We start from the raw sequence: 22297 nt of genomic DNA on the forward strand, positions 1-22297 counted from the left end.
GTGCACGCCAGGACCACCTGGGCAGTCATCGCAGGGGGGAGATGGGGATTGGGGAAGACCCCTACAGAAGATGGGGAGCACAGCGCGTCTTCACAACAGGGCCAATAATGGAAAGTTTTGCACGACAGCGGATGTATAAATTGCTTACGTTCTGGAGGAAAAGTAAGGGAGAGAATAAATGTTTAAAAATTTTTCAAAAAAAAAAAAGGCCCGCAAGCACCAAACATCAATCTTGGCATAGCGAGGTGCGGGGGCCCCGGCCGGCAGCCACGGCCCGTCACGGCGCGGGGCGTCGGGAGCGCAGGTGCTCTGGTGTGTGTGGCCGCTAAAGGGCAGCCGCCGCCGCCGAGGGGTGCCCCGGGGAAAGCCGACGGACGGGGTCCGGCCGGAGGCTCGGGAAGGCCCGATGCGAGGGCCAAGCTCCCGCCCGGGGGGCGCGGGGCCGGGCCGAGGCCTCTCCCCGCGGCGGCCCGCGCGGTGCCCCGGGGACCTCCGCCGCGAGGAGCCTCTGGCTCTGCAGGGAGTCCCTGGGGGAGCGTGCGGCCGGGCCGGACCCGCCTCCCGCGACTCCCCGCCCCCTTCTACTTCCCACAATCCTCCCCTGCACGGCCGGAGCTCCCCGACTTCCGTCGGCGGGGCCCCGCCTCCTCGGGTTACGTCACCGCCGCGCGCTCGGACGCGGCCGCAGACGGCGTGTGTCGTCCGTCGGAAGCGCCTGCCCGCTGGCCCCGGGGCCCGCCGGGACCTCAGTCTCGCGCTCGGAGCCCGCAGCCCGATTGGTCGGCGCGGCCGGAGGCGGGCCGTGCGCGATGATTGGCCGGAGGTGCTAGCGGCGGCGGCAGAGCTGAGGTGAGTGACCCGCGGGAGGCCGGGAGCGGCCTCGCGTCCCGGCATGGGCATAGAGGTAGGAGGGGAAGCTGCCGGCCGGGAAGGAGGGTGGAGAGCGGGCAGGTGCGGGGAGGGCGACAGCAAAGAGGGGGAGAGACCCGCGGGGAGGAGGAGGAGGAGGGCCATCGGGGTGGGGGAGGGGCGGCGAGGGAAGGATGCTCGAGGACACGCGAAGGGCCCGGGGGAGCGCCTGGAAGAAGGCAGGACGGCCCCTTCTTCCTACACTGTAACCCAACCCGTCCCGTTTACGCCGCTTCTCCCAGCAGCCAGCCCTACGTCTTCCCGCCCGGGAACCTTCACGGGGCGGAGCCATTTGTCCCGAACAGCGATGGCGGGGAACTCGGGAAACAGCTTCCTGGGGGGTAAGAGGAGGAACACTGCGCAGTTCCGTGACCTGCACCCGCACCATGGCACAGATAGCAGGGAAGACCCTCCAGGGGTTTCTCCTCCTAATAAACGGTCCAAGAGCCATGATGTTACTGATTTCAAGGAGACAGAAGATTCCTTTGGTTCCAATGAAGAGTTTACAGCAGATGATTTGGAGGAGATTGATATCATTGCAACCCAGGCTTTGACTCAAGGTTCAGACTGTAGGGTCTTACGGAGCACAAACCCTTTCTTACGGTCATCATCCCCTTCAACTGATAAAAGTTCTAGTCAAAGTGTGGGACTCTCCAAAAATGACAGTACAGCAAGATGCTCCCTTGGTATGTACATGGAATTTGACCTTGGGGGAAATGGAAAATCAGTGATACTAATAGCTCTTTTCTATAGAGTTTTCTAAATTATCAAGGTGCTGTACAGTCACTACATCCTGATACAACCCTGTTAGGTAGGTACTACAGGTATTATTCCCATTTTGCAGGTGAAGAAGCCTAAGTCCAGAGTGTTTAAGTGACTTGCCAATGGTAACACAGCTAGTAAGTATATCAGAATCAGGATTTGAACTCTAGTCTCTCTGACTGCTAGTCCACTCTGCTTCAGTCTCTTTCTGGGACTAGATCTGCTTCAGTAATATCAGCTGATATTCATCCTTTTTCTCATGTGAAAAACACTCTTAAAGCAGTCTGAAAAACAGACAGCACGATGAAATTTGACTTTGGAATAAAGCTAAATATGTTTCTACTGTTTACTCTTCTGACTCCTTGTATCACACATGAGGTTTGCTAGTTGGGATTGGGTTGTAATACAAAATTTTTGCATTTCAAGTAGCCTCTAAACATTGTCTCAGATACTTGGGGAGATGATTTAGATACCCAAGCCATTTTACCAAATTGCAGTATATCACACTACTGGTACCTTAAAATCAACCATCATTTGGTTTTGGAGCTGAAGCTTCAAGAGCTTCAGAGAGCAGAGTGAGAGCTCTAGCTCTATCTCTGTCAGGAAAATGGATATAGAATAAGAATACTGGGATCATTTGTAACTTGAGTGTCTTCTTAAACTGGGGGTTCCCTATAGGTTATTCGGAGCGACAAATGATTCTTTTCAGTACATCTGGATTCAGGCATAATATAAACAAATTCTTACCAGCAGGAATTCCTAAACTTCCTGAACAAGATGGAATGTTCAGAAGTAAAAATCCTTCAGAAAAAAGCAAAGAAAAGATATTAACTAAAGATGTTTCTGAATTTGAAAAACTTAAAGCACAACATGAACTACTAAAGGAAAAGGTAAGTGACACAGAATGTTCATAGCTGCTCAGTAGAGCAAATTTGACCATTTGCTTCCCCCACCCTCAATTCAATAAGTAAAATTTATGGCATAAAACTTTTCCATTTAGCATGAAAAGTTCTTCTCAAACTGGCCCCTTCTGATCTATCTAGTCTTCTGACAACTCTTCGGTCCATCCACATTGGCCTTCTTACTGTCCCCCTCTCCCTTCCTTTGATGAGAATGTATTCTCTAATCATTTCCATACCCTAAAACCTCTGGCTTTCTTTACCACTCACTTCAAGTGCCATAGGAGTTATCCTGGTCCTCTTTACTGCTAGCACTTCCCTTCTAAATACATTTCGTATCTCTTTTGTGTATATTTTGCATTTGTCTATATATGGACTTGCTGACTCCTCAGTAGAATGTAAATTCCTTGTAAAACTGTTTTTGCTATTTCTTTGCATCCCTAGTGTTTAACATAGTACCTGGTGCACAGTAAACACAGAAATGCTTGTTGATTTATTTCCTATCTTGTTGCTGTGAAGCCAATTCAGTAATAATAGTAGCTCATATTTGTATATGGCCTTAAGGGTTACAAAATACATTCTTCACAGAGACCTTATAGAATAGGTAATGGGAAGGTTATTAATTCCATTTTACAGATGAGGGAACTGAAGTCCTGGAAGAGAAAGTGACTTGCTTGAGAGCATGTAGCCCTGAATTTTTTAGCTTCAATTCCAGTACTCTTCCCAACATAACATAATTTTCTTTTTGGGGTTTGGTATTGTTTTTTTGGCATTTTTTTTGTTTGTTTTTGCAAGGCAATGAGGTTAAGTGACTTGCCCAAGGTGGCACAGCTAGGTAATTATTAAGTGTCTGAGGTTGGATTTGAACTCAGGTCCTCCTGACTCCAGGGCCAGTACTCTATCTACTGTGTCACGTAGTTCTCCCCCCCCCCCCCCCCATATCATGTTGTTTTTCTTTGGTTTGACTGATGAAAATGGACACCAGCTCATCTGTAAAGCCATTTCAGATTCTTGACTTGATTAAGGGATGAAGTAAACACAATAGTCTTTCTCTACCATCTTTCCCATCAACTCCAACCTTTTGTGTCTGTCTTCTGACTTGGAGATGCTGAGCTTTCAGAGTGTCTTCAAATAAAGGCAGCTAGGTGTTGAAGTGGATAGAGCACTGGCTCTGGTGTCAGGAGGTCCTGAGTTCAAATGTGGCCTCAGACACTTAATAATTACCTAGTTGTGTGACCTTAGGCAACCTGTATTCAGCCTTGCCAAAAAAAAAAAAACCCAGAGTGTCTTCAAAGCTTTCCATTTCAACAGGATTTCCAGTCTATGGCACCCCAATCATTGCATCAGTATTTAGTTTGTGCTGTTGTTCAGTTGTTCAGTCATGTCCATCTCTTCACAATCCCTTATAGGGTTTTCTTGTCAAAGATACTCAAGTGGTTTGCCATTTCCTCCTCCAGTAGATTAAGGTAGATGGAAGTTAAGTGATTTGCCCAGGATCACATAACTAGTAAATGTCTGAAGCTGGATTTAAACTCAGGTTTTTCTGACTCCAAGCACTGTATCCACTAAGCCATCTAGCTTAGTTTGTATATGTATATACATGTATATATAGTTGTTCTATTTTATATATATATATATATATATATATATATATATATATATGAAACCTTTCTCTCCTTAACCTAAAATCATAATTACATATAGCTTTTAAGTGTGTATGTGTGTGTGTGTGTGTATTCTCTTTTCATTTCATGATATTTTCTCAAAAGATTAATTTGGGATTTACAGATGAAAGCAATGCAAGAGGAAATCCTCATTAAAAATGGAGAAATTAAAATCTTACGAGACTCATTGCATCACACAGAGTCTAATCTAGAAGAAAAGAAGCGGTCACATTTTCTTCTTGAACAGGAAAAAATTCAGGCCCTCAATGACAAAGAAAAAGAATTCTCCAAAAAGGTAATTTGCTGTCTATTACCATTGTTTTTGATGTCATATTTACTCTTATCTGAATAGCCCTTATGCTTGGAGTCTTTCCAGAGTTCCTCCATCTATCAAAGGAGAGAAAGTAGGGACTGTCTTTCTTTTTCTTATTTGTGTTACCAGGGCTTAACATAGTATCAGGCAAATAGTAGATATTTAATAAATTTTTATTGAATTGAATTGAAGATGACAAATAGGTATTCACCACTGGATTTGTTGAATGAAACTGAGATTAGTTTACCCACAGATGAAGTCTATGAAATGATTTGGAACACAAGCAAAATCCAGAGACCTTCTTTAGACATCAATCACATAAACTCATTGATTTTGACCAAGAAACATCAATTAGAAAAGATAGTTTTCAACAGTTATCCTTTTGCAAGCTTTCCACATTTTTCTGCCACCCTTCCTCCTTCCCATGGAAACAAACAATCTGATTTAGGTTGTACATGTACAATTATGTTTAACATGTTTGCATTATTAATCATATTGTGAAAGAGTTAAGATCTAAGGGGAAAAAATATGAGAAAGAAAGAAAAATAAAAGAAATTTTAAATAGTGAACATAGTATCTTTGCTCTGCATTCAGACTTCATAGTTTTTTCCTCTGGCTATGGATGGCATTGTCCATAGCAAGTCTTTCAGGATTGTCCTTGATCACTGAACTGCTGAGAGGAGCTGAGTTCATCATAGTTGATCATCTCACAATGTTGCTGCTAATGTGGACAATATTCTCGTAGTTCAGAACTTCAGTTCATGCTAGTCTTTCCAGGCTTTTTTAAAGTGCAGCTATTCATGGTTTCTTTCAGAACAATAATACTCCACAACATTCACATACCTAATTTGTTCAGTTGTTCCCCAATTGATGAGTATCCCCCTCAATTTCTAATTCTTTCTCACTACAAAAAAAAAGAACTGCTATAAATATAAATCAGCAAAAATATGGCAGCTCTTTTTTTGTAGTAAGTCTTTTTTTAATGATCTCTTTGGGATACAGACTTAGTGTGATATTGCTGAATCAGCATCTACACAGTTTTATTGCCCTTTGTACATAGTTCCAAATTATTCTCCAGAATGGTTGCTGCAGTTTTCAATTCCACCAACACTGTATTATTGTCCCAATTTTCCCATATCTCTAACATTGATCATTTTCGCCTATCTGATAGGTGTGAGGTAATACCTCAAAGGCTGTTTTAATTTCCCTTTCCCTAATCATAAATGATGACCAAGAAACATCAAACAAATGGCTAAGTCATGCATATTTGTTTATAGAAACAGGAGTTTGTGATAGCTTTTCAGAATTGGGTCATTGCTTTCAGAAGTTACAAAAATAGGGTAACTAGGTGACTCAGTGTATAGAGCACCAGCCCTGGAGTCAGGAAGACCTGATTTCAAATCCCCACCTCACACACTTAATACATACTTAGTTTTGTGACCTTGGGCAAGGCATTGCCTCCCCCCCACAAAAAAAAAAGTTAGAAAAATAAGCCTAAGGGGTGGCTAGGTGGCACAGTGGATAAAGCACTGGCTCTGGAGTCAGGAGTACCTGGGTTCAAATCCGTTCTCAGACACTTATTAATTACCTAGCTGTGTGGCCTTGGGCAAGCCATTTAACCCCGTTTGCCTTGCAAAAAAAAAACCTAGAAGAAAAATAAACCTAGACTTATTGTTGATTCAGATATTAGAAGAAAACCAAAGAAACAGTATAACATAGCATTGCAGCTTTCAAAAAATTTAGCACTGAATTTAGCTGTTGAATACCTAGAAAAATATGAACAAGTGGCCAAAATAATACACCAGAAACTCATTATCACTAACACAACAAATCTTCAAGTAACAAATACAAACCAAAATATCTTCGAGAATTTAACAAATAATAATAATAGATATCAAGGAAAATTTGAAGATCTCTTTTTTTTTTAATAAATGAGGTACTCTATTGCATGAACTGATGCTGAGTGAGATGAGCAGAACCAGAGAAACATTTGTAACAGCAACATGGGGGTGATGACCAACCTTGATGGACTTGCCTAATTAGACCCAGAGCATCATTACAGAAAAAACATTGACCACAAACCCCTGGCCATTATACTGGTCCATAAAAATTTAAGAATAATGTGCGTTTTTTCTATTGTATTAACAAGTATTTATTCTTTGCCTTCTCCCCTTCCTTTTTCTTTTCTACCCCATTAAATAACAGGTAAATAAGCTTTTATAACAAATATCCAGTCAAATAATGTAAATTTCCTTCACTGACCAAATCCAGACATGTATGGCTCATTCTGTATTTTGAGTGTGTCATCTCTTCAGTACTTCCATTTTACAGATGAGGTTTGGGGAAGCTAAAAGACTTGTTTAGAATCAAACAGCTAATAAATATGAAAACCCAGATCTCCTGGATCCAAATCTAATATTATTTTTCATTTCATGACAGTGCTCTGCTGAACTTAGTTAAAAATCTCTGTGTGTGCTCTTGTGGATTTTTCTGAAACAGCAGGCATGTAAAGTGCCAGGTTTAGGGCTTCCTGAAGAGATTTCACGCTAGGAAAGTTAACAAAAGGGGCTTCCTGATGGAATGATTTCCTACACTTTGGTAGTCCTCTATACATATAACTCTTAGCTTTAACAACAGCTTCCAACCCCTACGATTGCAGTTGAAGCTGTCCCATCTCATTTAAATTGCCTATAGAATGAACCTGCACACTGCATGAAAACTCTAGATATCAAGGAAAATTTGAAGATCGCTTTTTTTTTTAATAAATGAGGTAATCTATTGCATGAACTGATGCTAAGTGAGATGAGCAGAACCAGAGAAACATTTGTAACAGCAACATGGGGGTGATGACCAACCTTGATGGACTTGCTTATTCCATCAGTGCAACAACCAGGGACAATTTTGGTCTATCTGCAATGGAGAATACCATCTGTATTCAGAGAAACAATTGTGGAGTTTGAAGAAAGACCAAAGATTATTACCTTCAATTTAGGGGGGAAAAACCCATTATCTCATTATGTAATTCTGCTATTTCTAATGCTTTATTTTTCTTCCTTAAGGATATGATTTCTCTCTCATCACATTCAACTAGAATCAGTATACCATGGAAACAATGTAAAGACTAACAGAATGCCTTCTATGGGGGGTAGGGGGAAGGAAGCAAGAATTGGGGGGGAAATTGTAAAGCTCAAAATAAATAAAATCTTTATTAAATAAATGAGGTAATTGGGGCGGCTAGGTGGCGTAGTGGATAAAGCACCAGCCTTGGAGTCAGGAGTACCTGGGTTCAAATCCAGTCTCAGACACTTAATAATTACCTAGCTGTGTGGCCTTGGGCAAGCCACTTAGCCCCATTTGCCTTGCAAAAACCTAAAAAAAATGAGGTAATCTATACAACATTAATCTTTGCCCAGATTCGGAAGCAAGGCTAGAACTTGAGATAATTAGATATAGTTAGTTGCCTTACAGTAAATTCCTGACATTGTTTTTTTATTGGTTTTCCTTTTCTAGTTTAGATGTGAAATCTTGAGGTTGGTATTAAAGATGATCTGGGCATACAAAGCCACTCTTCCACATATTTTCAATTGTGTCTTTGTGTTCCCATCACTTAACTTAGTGATGGTACCTAATAGGTTCCTAAAGAATATTTGTTGAGCTGGGGCAGCTAGGTGGCACAATGGATAGAGCACTGGCCCTGGAGTCAGGAGTACCTGAGTTCAAATCCGGCCTCAGACACTTAATAATTACCTAGCTGTGTGGCCTTGGGCAAGCCACTTAACCCCATTGCCTAGCAAAACAAAAACAACAACAACAAAGAATATTTGTTGAATGGATGGACTCTCTCTTGCCTTCTAGCTCCAGTCACTGCAGTCAGAACTTCAATTTAAAGATGCTGAAATGAATGAATTGAGGAACAAGCTGCATAACAGTGGAAAATCCAGTAAAGCCACCACCAACCCGTCTATCTCCCACATCAGGTACAGTTTGTCTTATAGAGGCAGAGATGGTACCTTTGGACTTATTTAGTCAGCTGGAGAGTCCTGAGTGAAGACCATTAATAGTCCTTTTCTAGGAAAGGCACCCTTTGTTACAAATGACAGACTTCAGCAGCCTGGGTCATAACCCCTAGTCGGGAACCTTGATTCTACATTGGAAGGGCCTAGTACCTCAGAAGTAATGAGGTTTCACCAGACATTGAGTAAGCATAACATACTCAAAATTAACTTTCCTTAAAGTAAAATGATTTGTTCTTCAAACATTATTTTGACATTTAAACATTTATTTTTATTTTTATTTTTTTAGGATTTTTGCAAGGCAAATGGGGTATAAGTCGCTTGCCCAAGGCCACACAGCTAGGTAATTATTAAGTGTCTGAGGCCAGATTTGAACTCAGGTACTCCTGACTCCAGGGCCGGTGCTCTATCCACTGCGTCACCTAGCTTCCCCTTAAACATTTTTTAGAGGAATAGAAATTCAAATCTAAGCCAAGGGTGACTCAAACCCAGCTACTTAAAATATCTGTTGTCTTGGTACATACTTTTGAACAACCTCTGCCATTGCTTTTGCTTATAGTACCTATTTTACTTTATTTTTTTGTTAACATTTTATTTGTTTTCCAATTATATTACAATAGTAGTACCTACCTATCATTTTTTGAAAGGTTTTGAATTTTACAATTCCCCCCCTCCCCCCCAGAAGGCTGTCTGATAGTCTTTACATTGTTTCCATGCTATACATTGATGTAAATTGAATGTGTTAGAAGAGTAAACGTAAACCCCCCCTCCCCCCCAGAAGACGAGAAACCTGAAGAATAGAGAGGGGAAAAAAATTATTTCAGTTTGTGTTCAGATTCCAATGGCTCTGTCTCTGGGTTGAGTTGTTTTCTTTATCATAAGTCCACCAGAGAAGTTCCTTCAATATTTTTCCCACAGTTGCTATTTGTACCTCCACTCTATTTCTCCCCACTCTCATTCTATTCTCTCTCTCCTTTCATCCTGGCCCTGTCCAAAAGGATGTTGCATCTGAGTACCCTCTCCCTTGATCTTCTCTCTCTTCTATCACCTATCCCCCCCCTTCCCTCCTCCCATTCCCCCTCATCCTGTCCCTTTCCTCCCATCTTTTTCCACAAGACAGATTTCCTCACCCTATTAAGTGTGTATGTCATTTCCTCCCTGAGCCATTTCCAATGAATATGAAGGCTCTCATTCATTCCCTTTTGCCTTCCCCCCTTTCCACTCCATTGAAAAAGCTTTTTTTGACTCTTGTGTGAAATCTCTCAGCTTCCTTCTTCATCTCCTTTTCCTTCCTACCAGTACTTTCCCCCATTGTCCATTGACTCCATCCCTTTATCACATCATACCATTATATTCTGCCCCTTCCTATGTCTTGTCTATATATGCTCCTTCTAACAGCTCTTATAAATGAGAAAGTTCATATGAGTTATCAATATCTTCTTCCCATGCAGGAATACAAACAGTTCAATATCATTAAGTTTCTCCTAGTTAGTCCTTCTCATCCACCCCCCCTCTATAGTTCACCAGAGTCATGTACTTGGAGATCAAACTTTCCGTTCAGCTCTGGTTGTTTCAATAGGAAAGAAGTCCCCTGTTTTCATTGAAAGTCCATCTTTTCCCCTGAAAGAGGATGTTCAGTTTTGCTGGGTAGTTGATTCTCAGTTGTAAACCAAGATCTTTTGCCTTCCAGAATATCATATTCTACTGCCTATGAGCCCTTAATATAGATGCTGCCAGATCCTGTGTAATCCGGACTATGGAGCCTCAGTAGTTGAATTGTTTGTTTCTGGCAGCTTTTAGAATTTTCTCTTTAATTTGGCAGTTTTGGAATTTGGCTATAATATTCCTGGAAGTTTTTCTTTTGGGATCTCTTTCAGGAGGTGACTGGTGAATTCTCTCGATTTCTATTCTGCCCTCTGCTTCTAGGATCTCAGGGAAATTTTGCTGTATTGTTTCTTGAAAAATGAAGTCTAGGCTCTTCTCAGGAGAAGACTTTCTTGATCATGACTTTCAGATAGCCCAATAATTATTTCTTCTGGATCTGTTTTCAGGGTTGGTTGTTCCAATGAAATATTTCACATTTTCTTCTAATTTTTGGCTTTTTTGGGGGGGAAGTTTTATTTCTTGCAAAGTCATCAGCTTCCTTCTGCATTTCAAGGAGTTATTTTCTTCAGAGAGCTTTTTTTATCTCCTTTTCTAGCTGGCCAATTCTGGTTTTTTATGACATTCTTCTCATTTTTGCCTTTTGTTTTGCTTTTTCTATTAGGCCTAAACTGGTTTTTAACATGTTATTTTCTTCAGTATTTTTTTATATATCTTTCACCAAGCAGTTGATTTGGTTTTCATGATTTTTCTGCATCTTTCTCATTTATCCTCCCAATTTTTGCTCCCATCTGCCTTAATTACTTTTCAAAGTCTTTTTTGAGCCCATCCATAGTCTGAGCCCATTTTCTGTTTCTCTTGGACGTTTTGTTTGATACAGAAGCTTCAATTTTGTCATCATCTGAGTATGTGTTTTGATCTTCCATGGGCGTAAAGTCACTCTCTATGATCAGATTCTTCTTTTTCTGTTTACTTATTCCCTCAGACCAAGGCAGCACTTCCAAGGCTTTGGGTTTGGTTTTGTTTTGTTTTTTGGGGACACCCCACTGGGACCTTTATTCCTCCAAGGTCTTATGCTCTCTTGCCTGTTCTTTGATATGTAGACGCGCCCCCCCCCCCATACTTCCCTCTGCCCTGGAGCTATAAGGAAGGATCCAGCTTGGCTACTTAAGTGTGAAAGCCCAAACTGCAGCCTGGATCTGAGTGTAGGCTAGCAGCAGAATCTTACACCGAAGGATAGCAGAAAAATCTCTGTAGACTTCCCTTACTGTCTGTTGGGGTGCAGGCTGCTTTCTCCAGATTCTTACTGCAGATTCTGTGGCCAGTGCTCCTGATTCCACACTCATTCTGGTGCAGCAGAGTTCTCTCCCCACCCCTTCAAGTTGTTGCCAGTGATCTCTGGGCTGGGTTGCCCTGCAGTCACAACTTTTCCAACCCTGGGGTCCTGTTGAAACACACCTTTCCCTCGGGAAAGTTATCTTGGACTGGGAAAATGTTTCACTCAGTCTTTCTGTGGGTTCTGCCCCTCTAAATTTTGGCTAGAATCATAATTTTTTTTTGGCTTTTAGAGTTTGGGAGGGAAGGAATTCCTGGGAAATGCTGCCTTCATGCCGCCATCTTGACTCTGCCCACAGTACCTATTTTATGAATCTAAATTTCTAAATTAACCTTATGTAAGTAAAAATGTAGCATCTTATCCTGAAAAATGAAACTCTTACCATTCTTGGAATTTGAAGACTGCTGCTAAAAGTATTGCTCTGGCATTGGACTTATAGGTACCTGAAAGACATAGTTTTGGTCAAATGAGCACCTTTCTCAATTTGCATCTGGAGAGCATGTAGGTATAAGAGAGCTGAAAAACTTAAGGGATTTGTCTCCTTCCACAATGCATCTGCATAGTTCCTTCATTTTTTGGCTTAGGAACTAAAGCCCAGGTTTCTGTGCTTTGGGGAAAACAAAACAAAAACTATTGTTGTCCTTAAAGAAATTAGGATTTGCAGAAAACCTTCCTAAATTTTCCTTTATGCTTTAGGGTAGCAGGCACTGTATAATTTCTCCCAACACTATCTTTTCCTCTCTTTTTTTGACTCCTGTTTCTTGATCCTTAATTACTAAAGTAATCTTGTCTACAGAGAAAAGACAGTTTGATTAAACTAAGTAATAAATGGGGCTAATATTCTTAATTGACTAGAAGACCCATATTACTTTCATTGCCAAGTGAACAGGAAATATCTTGCACTTTGCAAGCACAAATTTTTTTTTCTTAGATTTTTCAAGGCAGTGGGGCTAAGTGGCTTGCCGAAGGCCACATGGCTAGGTAATTATTAAGTGTCTGAGGTTGGATTTGAACCCAGGTACTCCTGACTCCAAGGCCAGTGCTCTATTGACTGTGCCACCTAGCCGCCCCTAATTTTTTTTTAGGGCTTTTTTTTTTTTGGCAAGGCAAATAGGGTTAAGTGGCTTGCCCAAGGCCACACAGCTAGGTAATTATTAAGTGTCTGAGACCGGATTTGAGCCCAGGTACTCTGGACTCCAGGGTCGGTGCTTTATCCACTATGCCACCTAGCCACCCCTAGCAAGCACAAAATTTTGATTGAAGAATGGGACAAATATACTAAAGACCTCATCCTGAATTTGGTAAGAAAAAAATGTCTTTCATGAAGTTCTATATTTCAGTAGAATCACTATAATCAAATTTGATTTACCTTTTTCTAGCCCCAGGAAAAGCCCTTCCAGAGTTACAAAACTAGAAGCTTGCCCTCCACAAATGGGAAAGTCATCTTTTCCTACAAAGGAGTCCTTCAGTGCCAACACATCCCCTCTGTATTCCTGTCAGATACCCCTACAGCCCTATGTCTTGACCCACAGAGAAGGTAAGTACCCACCAAATATTCTGGAAACACAATTGGTTTTCATTCATTCTTTCATTCAGTAACCAGTTATTAAGTGGCTACTAGATTACAACTTCTGGAAGAAAGATACCAAGATTATTAAAACATGATCACTCAACTCATATAGTTTACAATCCCCATAGGAGGCTACAACACATAAACACACAATACTGTGCAGTAAATGAGAAGTGTATTTAAAAAAGATGCTGTGGGGGTTAGAAGAAGGAAAACTTTCAAACTTGAAGTGAGAATCTGGAAAAAGCATCTAGAAGTAGGTAACATTTAAACTAGACATTGAAGAAAGGCTAAGATTCAAATGACAGAAATGGGAGAAGAGAGTGATGGAAGCATTCTAGGAATAGGAAACAGAATAAACAAAGACATAGAGTTGAGAGAGCATAAACTATATGTGAGGAAAACAACCCAGTTAAAAATTGTAGCATATAGGAAGAGTGATTACAAAGGTGTCTCATTGTGGAAGACCTTGAATGCTAGACTGAAGTGTTGGAACTTTTTTTTGTTAAGCTTTAGGAAGTCATTCAGGATTTTGAGCAAAGAAGTAGTAGTGGATCTATATATAAAGCAGAAAGGATGGATTTTAGTTTGAAGAGTAGAGGTGAGAAGATCTAATAGCAGACTAATGTGGTATTGGTGGTAAGGGGTGGTAACAGTGGAAGTAGAGAGGTCGGAGCAAGTGGGAGAGGCAGTGATGACTCATTGGTCTGTAAGGGAGAGAAACAATATTCAACAACTTTGTTTTGTTTCACAAAAGCCACCCTTGTATTTTGGTTTGAAGGGATGATGCTCTTTTTTTTTCCCTGCAGAAACAAGCTAAAAGTAGTAGGATTTCATTTTGAGACTACTAGCTAGGCTTTTTCCTATCAACCTTTCATGACCAGGAGATAAAGAACTGTGGATTAAATGAAATTTAAGTACATTTTAAAAATGTCTTTCTTAATATTCTCTTAACTTACTTATGATACAGCATCTCTAATTTTCTTCTCTATGGCAGTTTTATGTCTGAAAAGCTTTCTGTGACCTCGTACTTCAGGTACCTACCTCACTAAAAGCAGTTAACTGCAATTTATGCTTTTAGTTCTGTTAAGAAAAAAAAAAACAAATTTTATTTTTTTTACTCTATTACATGCAGCAGATTTTCTTTTTTTTTTCAGATCTGGAGCTGAAGATATTAAAGCTTTTCTAGAAAACTTAGTTCTTTTGTTTTGGCTTTGGGTTCATCTACAGTGGGATGTCCAGGTTTTATGGTTCTGATTGATTTAGTTGCTTCCTGCCTTTTTTCCAAGGGTCATAGCCAAGAGTTTCTGGGCTGTTTGTCTTTTATACACAACCTATAACTTGTACTTTTTGTTTCAGACATTAAAACTTACAATTTGGGAAGTGAATCTGTAAAACAGGAAGAGACACAGAGAAATCTTACTTCCAATTATATTCAGCAACCAAACTCTCAAGGTACCAAAGCAAAGAGTCCTAGACACTGAGCATCTTAACTAAGATTGCTTTTCTTAAGGCATCCCTTTCTCAGGATGTGATATGCAAAGGCACAGTTCCCATTTGGTGGAAGAGGGAAGGCATCTCAAAACAGAATTTTCTTTCTACTTCAACTTGCCTAGAAACTGAGGATCAATAGACAGATGATAATCTGCTTAAGGCAAACATATTTAAATAGGCTTTATAAAATGGCAAATGGACTACAAGAGCAAAGGCTATTTTTTGGTAAAATTCTCCAAGTGCATACAAGAAACTCAAAACATTAAACATACACGGGTTCTCAGTTTGGACTTGGCTTACATGGTGTGGGGTATTTCAAGTGAACTTCAAAGTTTCCTTTGGATGCCCTAGAAAAAGCTTCACATAAAAATTGATTCAACCTACTTTATCTCTTGCAGGTTCTGTTTTGATAAACTTGCTTCTGAAGCAGCCTTTAACTCCAGAGTCATCCCTAAGTCTGTGTCATCTTCTGAGTAGTCATCCTGAAGCCCCTGCTGGCTTTCTTCAGCTGCCAAGATTGGCCAAGTAAGTGGATAGCTTCTGAGTAGCTTTCAGGAAAGGACTGGTAAAGATGATTTCTTTTGGGGCACCTAGAGCTGGGGTACTTGGCTAGTCTTGTCCTCACTTACTTTCTGATTGCAGCACACACTGCCTTCTCCCAGGTTAGGATCATGATGTAGAGCAGTGTCATAGATCAAAGGCTTATCAGGTGCTGACTTTGTACAGAGCATTAAGTCTTCAGTCTCACAATGGACTGTCCTCTTTTGTGCTTTGCTCTTAGTGCTTCATCAGGAGTGTCAAGCATCCAGACCACATATTCTCGAGAAGGCTCCTCATCCCTGAAAGAAGTGCAGAGCCTGGCCATCACGGGACTAAACTTAATTGCCAGGGATGAAGGTTCATCTGATGAAGACCTCACTAATGGGAAGAGAAGACCCTCTTGTGTCACTCAGCTCTGCCAGCTCCCAGGGGCAGTGCACCTTCTTCCCCTTGTAAGGCACTACACTGAACTCTACTGCCAGACCCTGCAGGCTGTGGCCTCAGTAAAAAGGAACAGTTCTGGGGACTCATCAGCCTGCTCATCCCGAGGGAGCACCAGTGTAGAGCCCAGCACAGAGGATTCCTTGTTGGCTCTGGAAGGCTTCACTATGGTAGCACTCAGCATTCTTCAGCACCTGGTGTGTTACAGTGGGGCTGTTGTTAAAACATTACTGTCAATAAGAGTCAGAAAAGATGCCACTGATGGAAAAGATCCTGCCTTAGGAGGGAACGAGAGCATTGTGTGCTGGAGGAGGCCTGGAAAGACATCAGAAAACCTTATGGTGGAAGAACAACTGGCAAAGGCCCTGGAGGAGACTGGGAATAGCCAGGACCATCATCCCTTGTGGAAGATGCTCCTTCACTTGTTGTCTGCTCCAACAGGTCACCTACAAGTTAGAGTCCTTAACCAGTGCCTTAAAGTTTTGGTGAAATTAGCTGAGAACTGTGCATTTGATTTATTACCCAGGTAAAAAGAAGATGGGAATCGATTTTCTTTTCAGCCTTCCCCCTAAACTTTCTGTAAGCAGTGTCCACTAAAACTCAAGAGTTTCCTTCTGTGTCCTTAACATAATCCATACGTGCTTGGTTGTGAAATATAGTTTTGGAAAACAATTTAGTCACAAAGCACTTAATGGCATTTCATTTGATCCTTGAAAAAGTCCTACGAGGCACATGGTGTGATTATTATTACCCCTTTTGCAGATGAGAAAATTGAGCCTCAGAGAAGGAAAGTGAAATGTGATGTGCCCCTTGTTACACAGGTATTAAGTGGTAGAATCTGGATTCCAACCTAGCTTTTCTGACCTCTAGTAGAGGTCAGAACTTATAGAAAAAATGCTCTTATCTGCTGGAGGGTTGGGTTGGGCTTGGAGAAGGAAAGGGGATAGCTTTTGTTTAATTCTTCATTTATGTTGTATGACAGGTGAATTGGGACTGTATGCCACAAGACATAAAGAGGACCAAAGAAAAAACTAATTTGAGACACAGATGTCCCTTTCAAGTGTTTTGGCAGAGTAACAATGTTTAATATCCTGTGTCCTTAATCTCTAGATGTAATTGCTACTCCTTAAGCTAGATCACTAGGTCAAGTTTGCAGATCCTTGCTGTCTGTTATTCTGGACATTCTATTGTATTATGATAAGATGCTGAAATATTTTCCTTTCCATAACTTCTTTAAGTGTAACATTCCAATACTGTTGAAATCCAGCTAAAGTAGCATATTATTTTACCCATCTGGATTTGCTATGGGTCAAATGACTGTGTGACCTTTGGCAAATCTTAGGATTTCTACATTTGAGTTGCATCTGTGAAATGCAAGAATTCCTCTTAGTTATAGGAGTTATAGGATATAACTCCTTAAGCTAAGGAGTTATAGTTAAAGAATTTTTAAGATAATATGAGTCTGAGTCACCTCAGTCAGCAGTTCAGTAAAAACAAAAGAGAATGTACTGTCACTGGTAGTTTGCTTCCTGTATAATAGCAGTTAGTTCAGTCTCACAAGATGCGCTGCAGTTCCAGACTTAGATTAGCACAAACTGACCTGTTAATGTAAAAGTGAATTGTTTTAACTTACGTTCTTTAGGACATGGTTGAGTGATTAACAGTCCCCTTATTGACTTTTCAAAAGCCTTAAGAAAAAGATCCAAAGTAGTACAGTAGAACAAATTTCAGGTCAATGTCAAAACTATATGGGTTTTGTCCTGTGATTAATTTTAGCCTATGATGTCCTATTTCTGAAATCAAAACCTTTTAAGTTGCCACATAGTTACTGCTTAATGAAAAATATGCTATTATGCTATATTCTCTACACTCAAGTATTCCATGCATAAGCAGACAATTGTGTTTGTAGCTGGGGTCTTGTGGTCACGAGCCAGCCTTCAGCCTCATTCAAATAGTTAGTCTACCAGCCTACTTTAGACTTCCTCTTTGCTCCCTGTAGGCTTTTAGGAAGCCAGGGCTACATCCTTAGGCTCATGAACCAAGGAATCCTTCCCCTGTGGCTACTGTGTACCTGGATCCAGTGGATCTAGAAATGGCCTAGCCTAGTTTAAACCACTGACCTGTATGTAGCACAACAGGAATCTCCAGGTAGACATAGTCTTTAGTCATGAACCAGGGTGCAGATTCATGCTACTCTTGTTACACAAAAGAAAAGCCTTTTCCTTCTTAGACATGGTTCCACCAGGGCCTCAGGCTGTTGTTTCGGCCACACCTCCCACATGCTTGTGGTCTGGCAGTGGGCCAGGGCCAAGTGGGAAAAACCTCTGGGGCTCCAGGATAGCTAAAGTTCCATCTTTTGTTTGTCTGTGTTCATCCCCACAGCTAATCTGACTTAACCTTTATTTCACTTTGCCTCACAGTGTCCTTAAAGATCAACTAGTCCAACATTATTTTTAGAGCAGATAGGCCTAGAGAGGAGTTGTAGTGACTGAAAAAAAAACTCCTAGACCCTAGGCTAGAAATCTTTGTTACCCCTGCACCAGGAGATGCCTTCCCCCTCCTTGGGGAAATGGCGAACCCAGAGAGCATAGAAACATTTCCTTTGCTCTCTGGGTGCTGGCAGCTTGCTGGGGAGTGGGCCCTGAGCTGTCTGCTCCCTGAGAACCTAGTGAGAGAGGAGACCCTGGTGTGTTCTGCTGTGCAGCAGCATCCCTCTTTGTCTGTGTTTTCCAGGTTCCAGTGTGTGCTGAGCAGTCACGGCTTGCTCCAGTGCCTTTCCTCTACAGCCTGCCTATCATCTGTTCTCCTGACTGTTCATCTTCTGTCTCTCCTTGGGGACCATGAGCAGTTAGCTGCTCAGCTCTGCTCCCAATCAGGTAAGAAGGCATTTCTGGAAACAGGCAGAGGACTGTGTACCTATGGAGCTGGTAATGCAGTGGATAGAGACCTGGACCCTGAGTTCAGAACTAGCCTTGGTCATTTCCTGCCTGGGTGATCCAAGGCAAGGTTCTGTTTAACATCTGTTTGTATTAGTTTCCTTAGTTATAAAATGAGAACAATTATAGCTTTTTCCTGGTCGGGGGGTTGTGAGGATTAAATGAAATAATATTGCAAAAAGGGATTACTCCAATGCCTAGACCGTGGTAGGGGTTATAGAAATGTTTCTTCTTTTCTTACCTCTGCTCTGGAGCAGAACTACTCTGATCTGCCATAAGAAGGCCCTGAAAGCTTTAGTGATGTCTGGGGCACAGGATGCCTAGCTGTCAGAAATCTTCACTTGTAACTTTCTGGTGGGAGGAACAAAGGAATGATTATTTAGTGAAAGAAATGGACTTTTTTTTTTTTTCAGAAAACTGTCTTCTCCTCTTGCTGTATATGTACATCACTTCAAGGCCAGATAAAGCAGTTGTGGAGACACAGTGGTTTCAGCTGGAACAAGAGGTAAACATAAGAACTTGCTGGTTTTTCAAAAACCATTCAAGAACTTGCTGAAGAGTTCTAGGGAAGAAAGGCTTTCATTTATTCAGGATTCATTCACAAGTGTCTAACCCTGTTCTAAGGGTGGTTGGGGAGGTGAGAGAAACAGTAAGCTAGGATCCTATCAGAAAGGTCCCAGTGTGATTGGGAGACAGGATATACTTGCATGAAGTTGAGTAGCAACCTGAGCCCTTTTGTCTGTATGTTCCCAAATGCAGAGCAGACTTTGTTTTGGGTGCTAGTGATGGTCTTTGCCTTGGTGGGTATCTTTCAAGATGGGGTTCCATTCTGCTTGCATTGGCTACACTTCTGAGTACCTCCTAGTACTCAGGGAGTGCCTCCCTTTGTCCAGGTAAGCAGTTGCTGAGTTAGCTGACTCAAGGTGGAGGGCAGTCCAAGAAGCCTGGTTCCTCTAGAAGGGTCCTGCTCCTGCCTGCAGAGTTTGTGGTAGGACCTTGCGTCCCTGTGCTCTCTTGTCCTAGACTGTGTGGTTCCTGGCCAAGATCATGCAGAGCCCTGACTCTCCTAAATCCATTATAGGATCTGACTGCCAGTGCAACCTGGAGGTAAGTGAATGAGACAGGAGGGGCTGGACCATGCTGGGGTGAGGCTATGCTGCTTCCTGTTCATCACAGCAATGAAAAACCAGACTGTTCATGTCTCCAGGCATTGACCTTCCCAAGCCTCCCAACCCACCTCAGAAAAGACAATGATGCCACTGATGCAGTAGCAAGTACTTTATAGGAAGCCTTCTTCCTCCATATGACTGAAAATGGTGTCTTCTGGTTTTCAGTATCATTCCAGGGTCCCCAAGATTCTTTCAGGGGTCTGTGAAATCAGAACTAGTTTCATGATAATACTGTGATACTTGAAATTCTAACATGATAAATATAAGCTACTATAACCTACATAAAAGATCTTTTAGAGGAGAGCATTATTGATGATTTTTTTTGTTTTTTTTTATTTTGCAAGGCAAACAGGGTTAAGTGGCTTGCTCAAGGCCACACAGCTAGGTAATTATTAAAGTGTCTGAGACTGGATTTGAACCCAGGTACTCCTGACTCCAGGGTGGATGCTTTATCCACTATGCTACCCAGCCTCCCCGATGATCCCCCCCCCCCCAATGATTCTTAAAAGTATAATGGAGTTCTAGGGGGCAGCTAGGTAGCACAGTCGTTAGAGCACCAACCCTGGAGTCAGGAGGACCTGAGTTCAAATTGGCCCCAGACACTTAAGTCACTTATTTATTTATTTGTTTGGGGTTTTTTTTAGGTTTTTGCAAGGCAATGGTGTTAAGTGGCTTGCCCAAGGCCACACAGCTGGGTAATTATTAAGTGTCTGAGACCAGATTTGAACCCAGGTACTCCTGACTTCAGGGCCGGTGCTTTATCCACTTCGCCACCTAGCTGCCCCTGGGCAAGTCACTTAACTCCATTACCTTAAATAAATGATTTTTCTAAAAAAAGCATAATGGGGTCCCGAGACCAAGTTTGAGAACCAGTGATAGGAGCTTTACAGTTTTTTAAATTTAGTGACTTCAGTTCTGAATCTTCATTAATCTCCAGCAAGTAAGAACTTGCTTGGATTGGCGGCTTCATTGGGCCCTATCCATGAGCACCATTCTGTTGCTGTCCTACTTGACTTGATGTAAATAACTCTGTGGGGCATTTCAGACTTTCATGGATGAGCTCTAGCTTAATCAGTTCAAGTAGACTACCCTTTTTGCTGGTCTCTGCTGGAGTCTCTATCTCCCATCTCTGAGTCTTTGAATTGGCATCCTGGGATGGTCTCCCTTCCCCCCTCAGCCCTTTAGAATTCTCCTTTCCTTTAAAACCCTGCTTGAGCATTGGCTTGGAATGGAACAATTGCTTTGTATTGTATATTTCCATTTTATTTATCTGTGGTATAAGAATCCACTTGTACACATACATGTCCACCTGCATTTCTAGGGGTGCACAACATCCTCCCCGGTAGAAGGGATGAACTTTGTTCACTGATCACTGGTGTCTGGCTCAAAGGATGTGCTTCCTAAATGTTTATTGATTGATTCATTTATCAGAGGAGCATTCTCTTCCTCTTCCAAATTGATAGATAAAATCCATGACTATTCATCCTTATTCTTTATTTTGTTCCCTAGGTCGTCAAAGCCCTCATAGTAATGTTACATAGACAGTGGCTGACCATTCGAAGGCTGGAAGGCCACCTTCAGATGGGACAAAAGAAGAAGATGGTCCGGTGCCTCCGGGACACCTTGTTGCTATTGCACTGTCTGTCCCAGAGAGACACACTGTTCCATGTGCACTGCATGGATGTTCTCCACCAGTATGACCAGGTGATTCCTGGTATTCAGGCCCTCCTTCGAGGCCTCCCTGACAGGACAAACTATGAAGGTGAGAGTGAAGCTGTGGACTCTCCAGTTCTGAGAGAGGCTCTAGGTCCTTGGGAGGCCAAAGGGAGGAAAAGAGTGACCATATGGCTGTCTGGGAACCTGTGAGGACAGCAACCTCCTTCCTTGCCCTTCTCTGCCCCCAGTACTAACCCCACTCATGATCTCCTATTTTCTCAGCGGCTGTACAGGTTCTCGTTTGTCGTTCATAAAATGTCACTTAGGAGCCTAGACCCTCCTAGGCCCAGACACGGATTTTTATCCACGCCTACAGTTTGCTGAGCCAGCTCAGCTGTCTGGTTCCCACATCTGCCTACCTTCACAGCCTGTTCTGACTCACACCACGGCCTGGTCCCAAATGGGACCAGATGCCAGGGCTGTTGGGAGAGGGCAATGGAAGGTCAGCAGGCAGGGTGGTCCCTGAGGCACTGCCCCGGGGGTACAAGAACTGGCACAGTCAGTTGTTTTTTGGCACGGTCAGTTCTTGCCCTGATGCTTGGGCAATCACAAGTGGATCCTTCTGTTTCTGATTTAGAGGCAGCTCTGGAAGACCTGTGCCGAACAGAGCCAGACGTGGATGAGCCCGACACGGATCCTAGCTGAGCCACGAGCTGGTGCATCAGTTTTTCAATGTTAGGCCTGAATTTTTTAGACATTTTTAAAATGATACCAACTGATTAAAAATGAATGTTATTGACACTCAAAGAGCATTGCTGATCCTCGTCTTTGTCAGTAGCTCCCAGGGCCTCTAATTCGGCAGGAGAGAGAACCTCCGGAACTGGGTTCATGGATTTTAGAACTGCAAGAAGCTGTAGAGGCATCGGTATTTAGAGACCAGAAAGCTGAGGTGGAGTCATTGCCCGGGGGTAGTCCTGCAGCGGCAGAGCTGGG

The 22297-nt window shown here is 42.2% G+C and overlaps 1 protein-coding gene and 1 long non-coding RNA gene across 14 annotated transcripts in view; both read left to right on the plus strand.

Annotated features, from left to right (window-relative positions):
- Positions 1-22297, plus strand: part of LOC141495853 (uncharacterized) — a 111942-nt gene that overhangs the window by 36953 nt on the left and 52692 nt on the right. The window lies entirely within an intron of this gene.
- On the plus strand, positions 720-22111 carry LOC141495845 (ATR-interacting protein-like). Of its 11 annotated transcripts, none has more exons than XM_074197631.1 (14): positions 844-904; positions 1152-1595; positions 2422-2561; positions 4359-4529; positions 8403-8524; positions 12878-13035; positions 14428-14523; positions 14961-15087; positions 15344-16069; positions 18277-18419; positions 18893-18984; positions 19503-19586; positions 21158-21410; positions 21942-22111. In XM_074197631.1, the coding sequence occupies exons 2-14, from the start codon at positions 1217-1219 to the stop codon at positions 22007-22009; spliced, it is 2559 nt and encodes an 852-aa protein (XP_074053732.1). In that variant the 5' UTR covers positions 844-904; positions 1152-1216; the 3' UTR covers positions 22010-22111. The 11 variants fall into 11 exon arrangements, 10 of the variants coding, with proteins under 10 accessions (XP_074053729.1, XP_074053730.1, XP_074053732.1 ...); XM_074197632.1 differs by having other exon boundaries at positions 2425-2561; XM_074197628.1 differs by lacking the exon at positions 21942-22111 and having other exon boundaries at positions 720-849; positions 21158-21935.

Source organism: Macrotis lagotis, chromosome 8 (genome assembly GCF_037893015.1).
Source record: "Macrotis lagotis isolate mMagLag1 chromosome 8, bilby.v1.9.chrom.fasta, whole genome shotgun sequence".
Classification (NCBI taxonomy): Eukaryota; Metazoa; Chordata; class Mammalia; order Peramelemorphia; family Peramelidae; genus Macrotis; species Macrotis lagotis.

Bases quoted from the DNA above. Each gene is read 5' to 3' on its own strand.
- LOC141495845 (XM_074197628.1), top strand. From the start codon at position 1,217: ATGGCGGGGAACTCGGGAAACAGCTTCCTGGGGGGTAAGAGGAGGAAC. The intron at 2,562-4,358 runs GTAAGTGACACA...TGGGATTTACAG, and splicing joins ATGAACTACTAAAGGAAAAG to ATGAAAGCAATGCAAGAGGA. The intron at 16,070-18,276 runs GTAAAAAGAAGA...TGTGTTTTCCAG, and splicing joins GCATTTGATTTATTACCCAG to GTTCCAGTGTGTGCTGAGCA.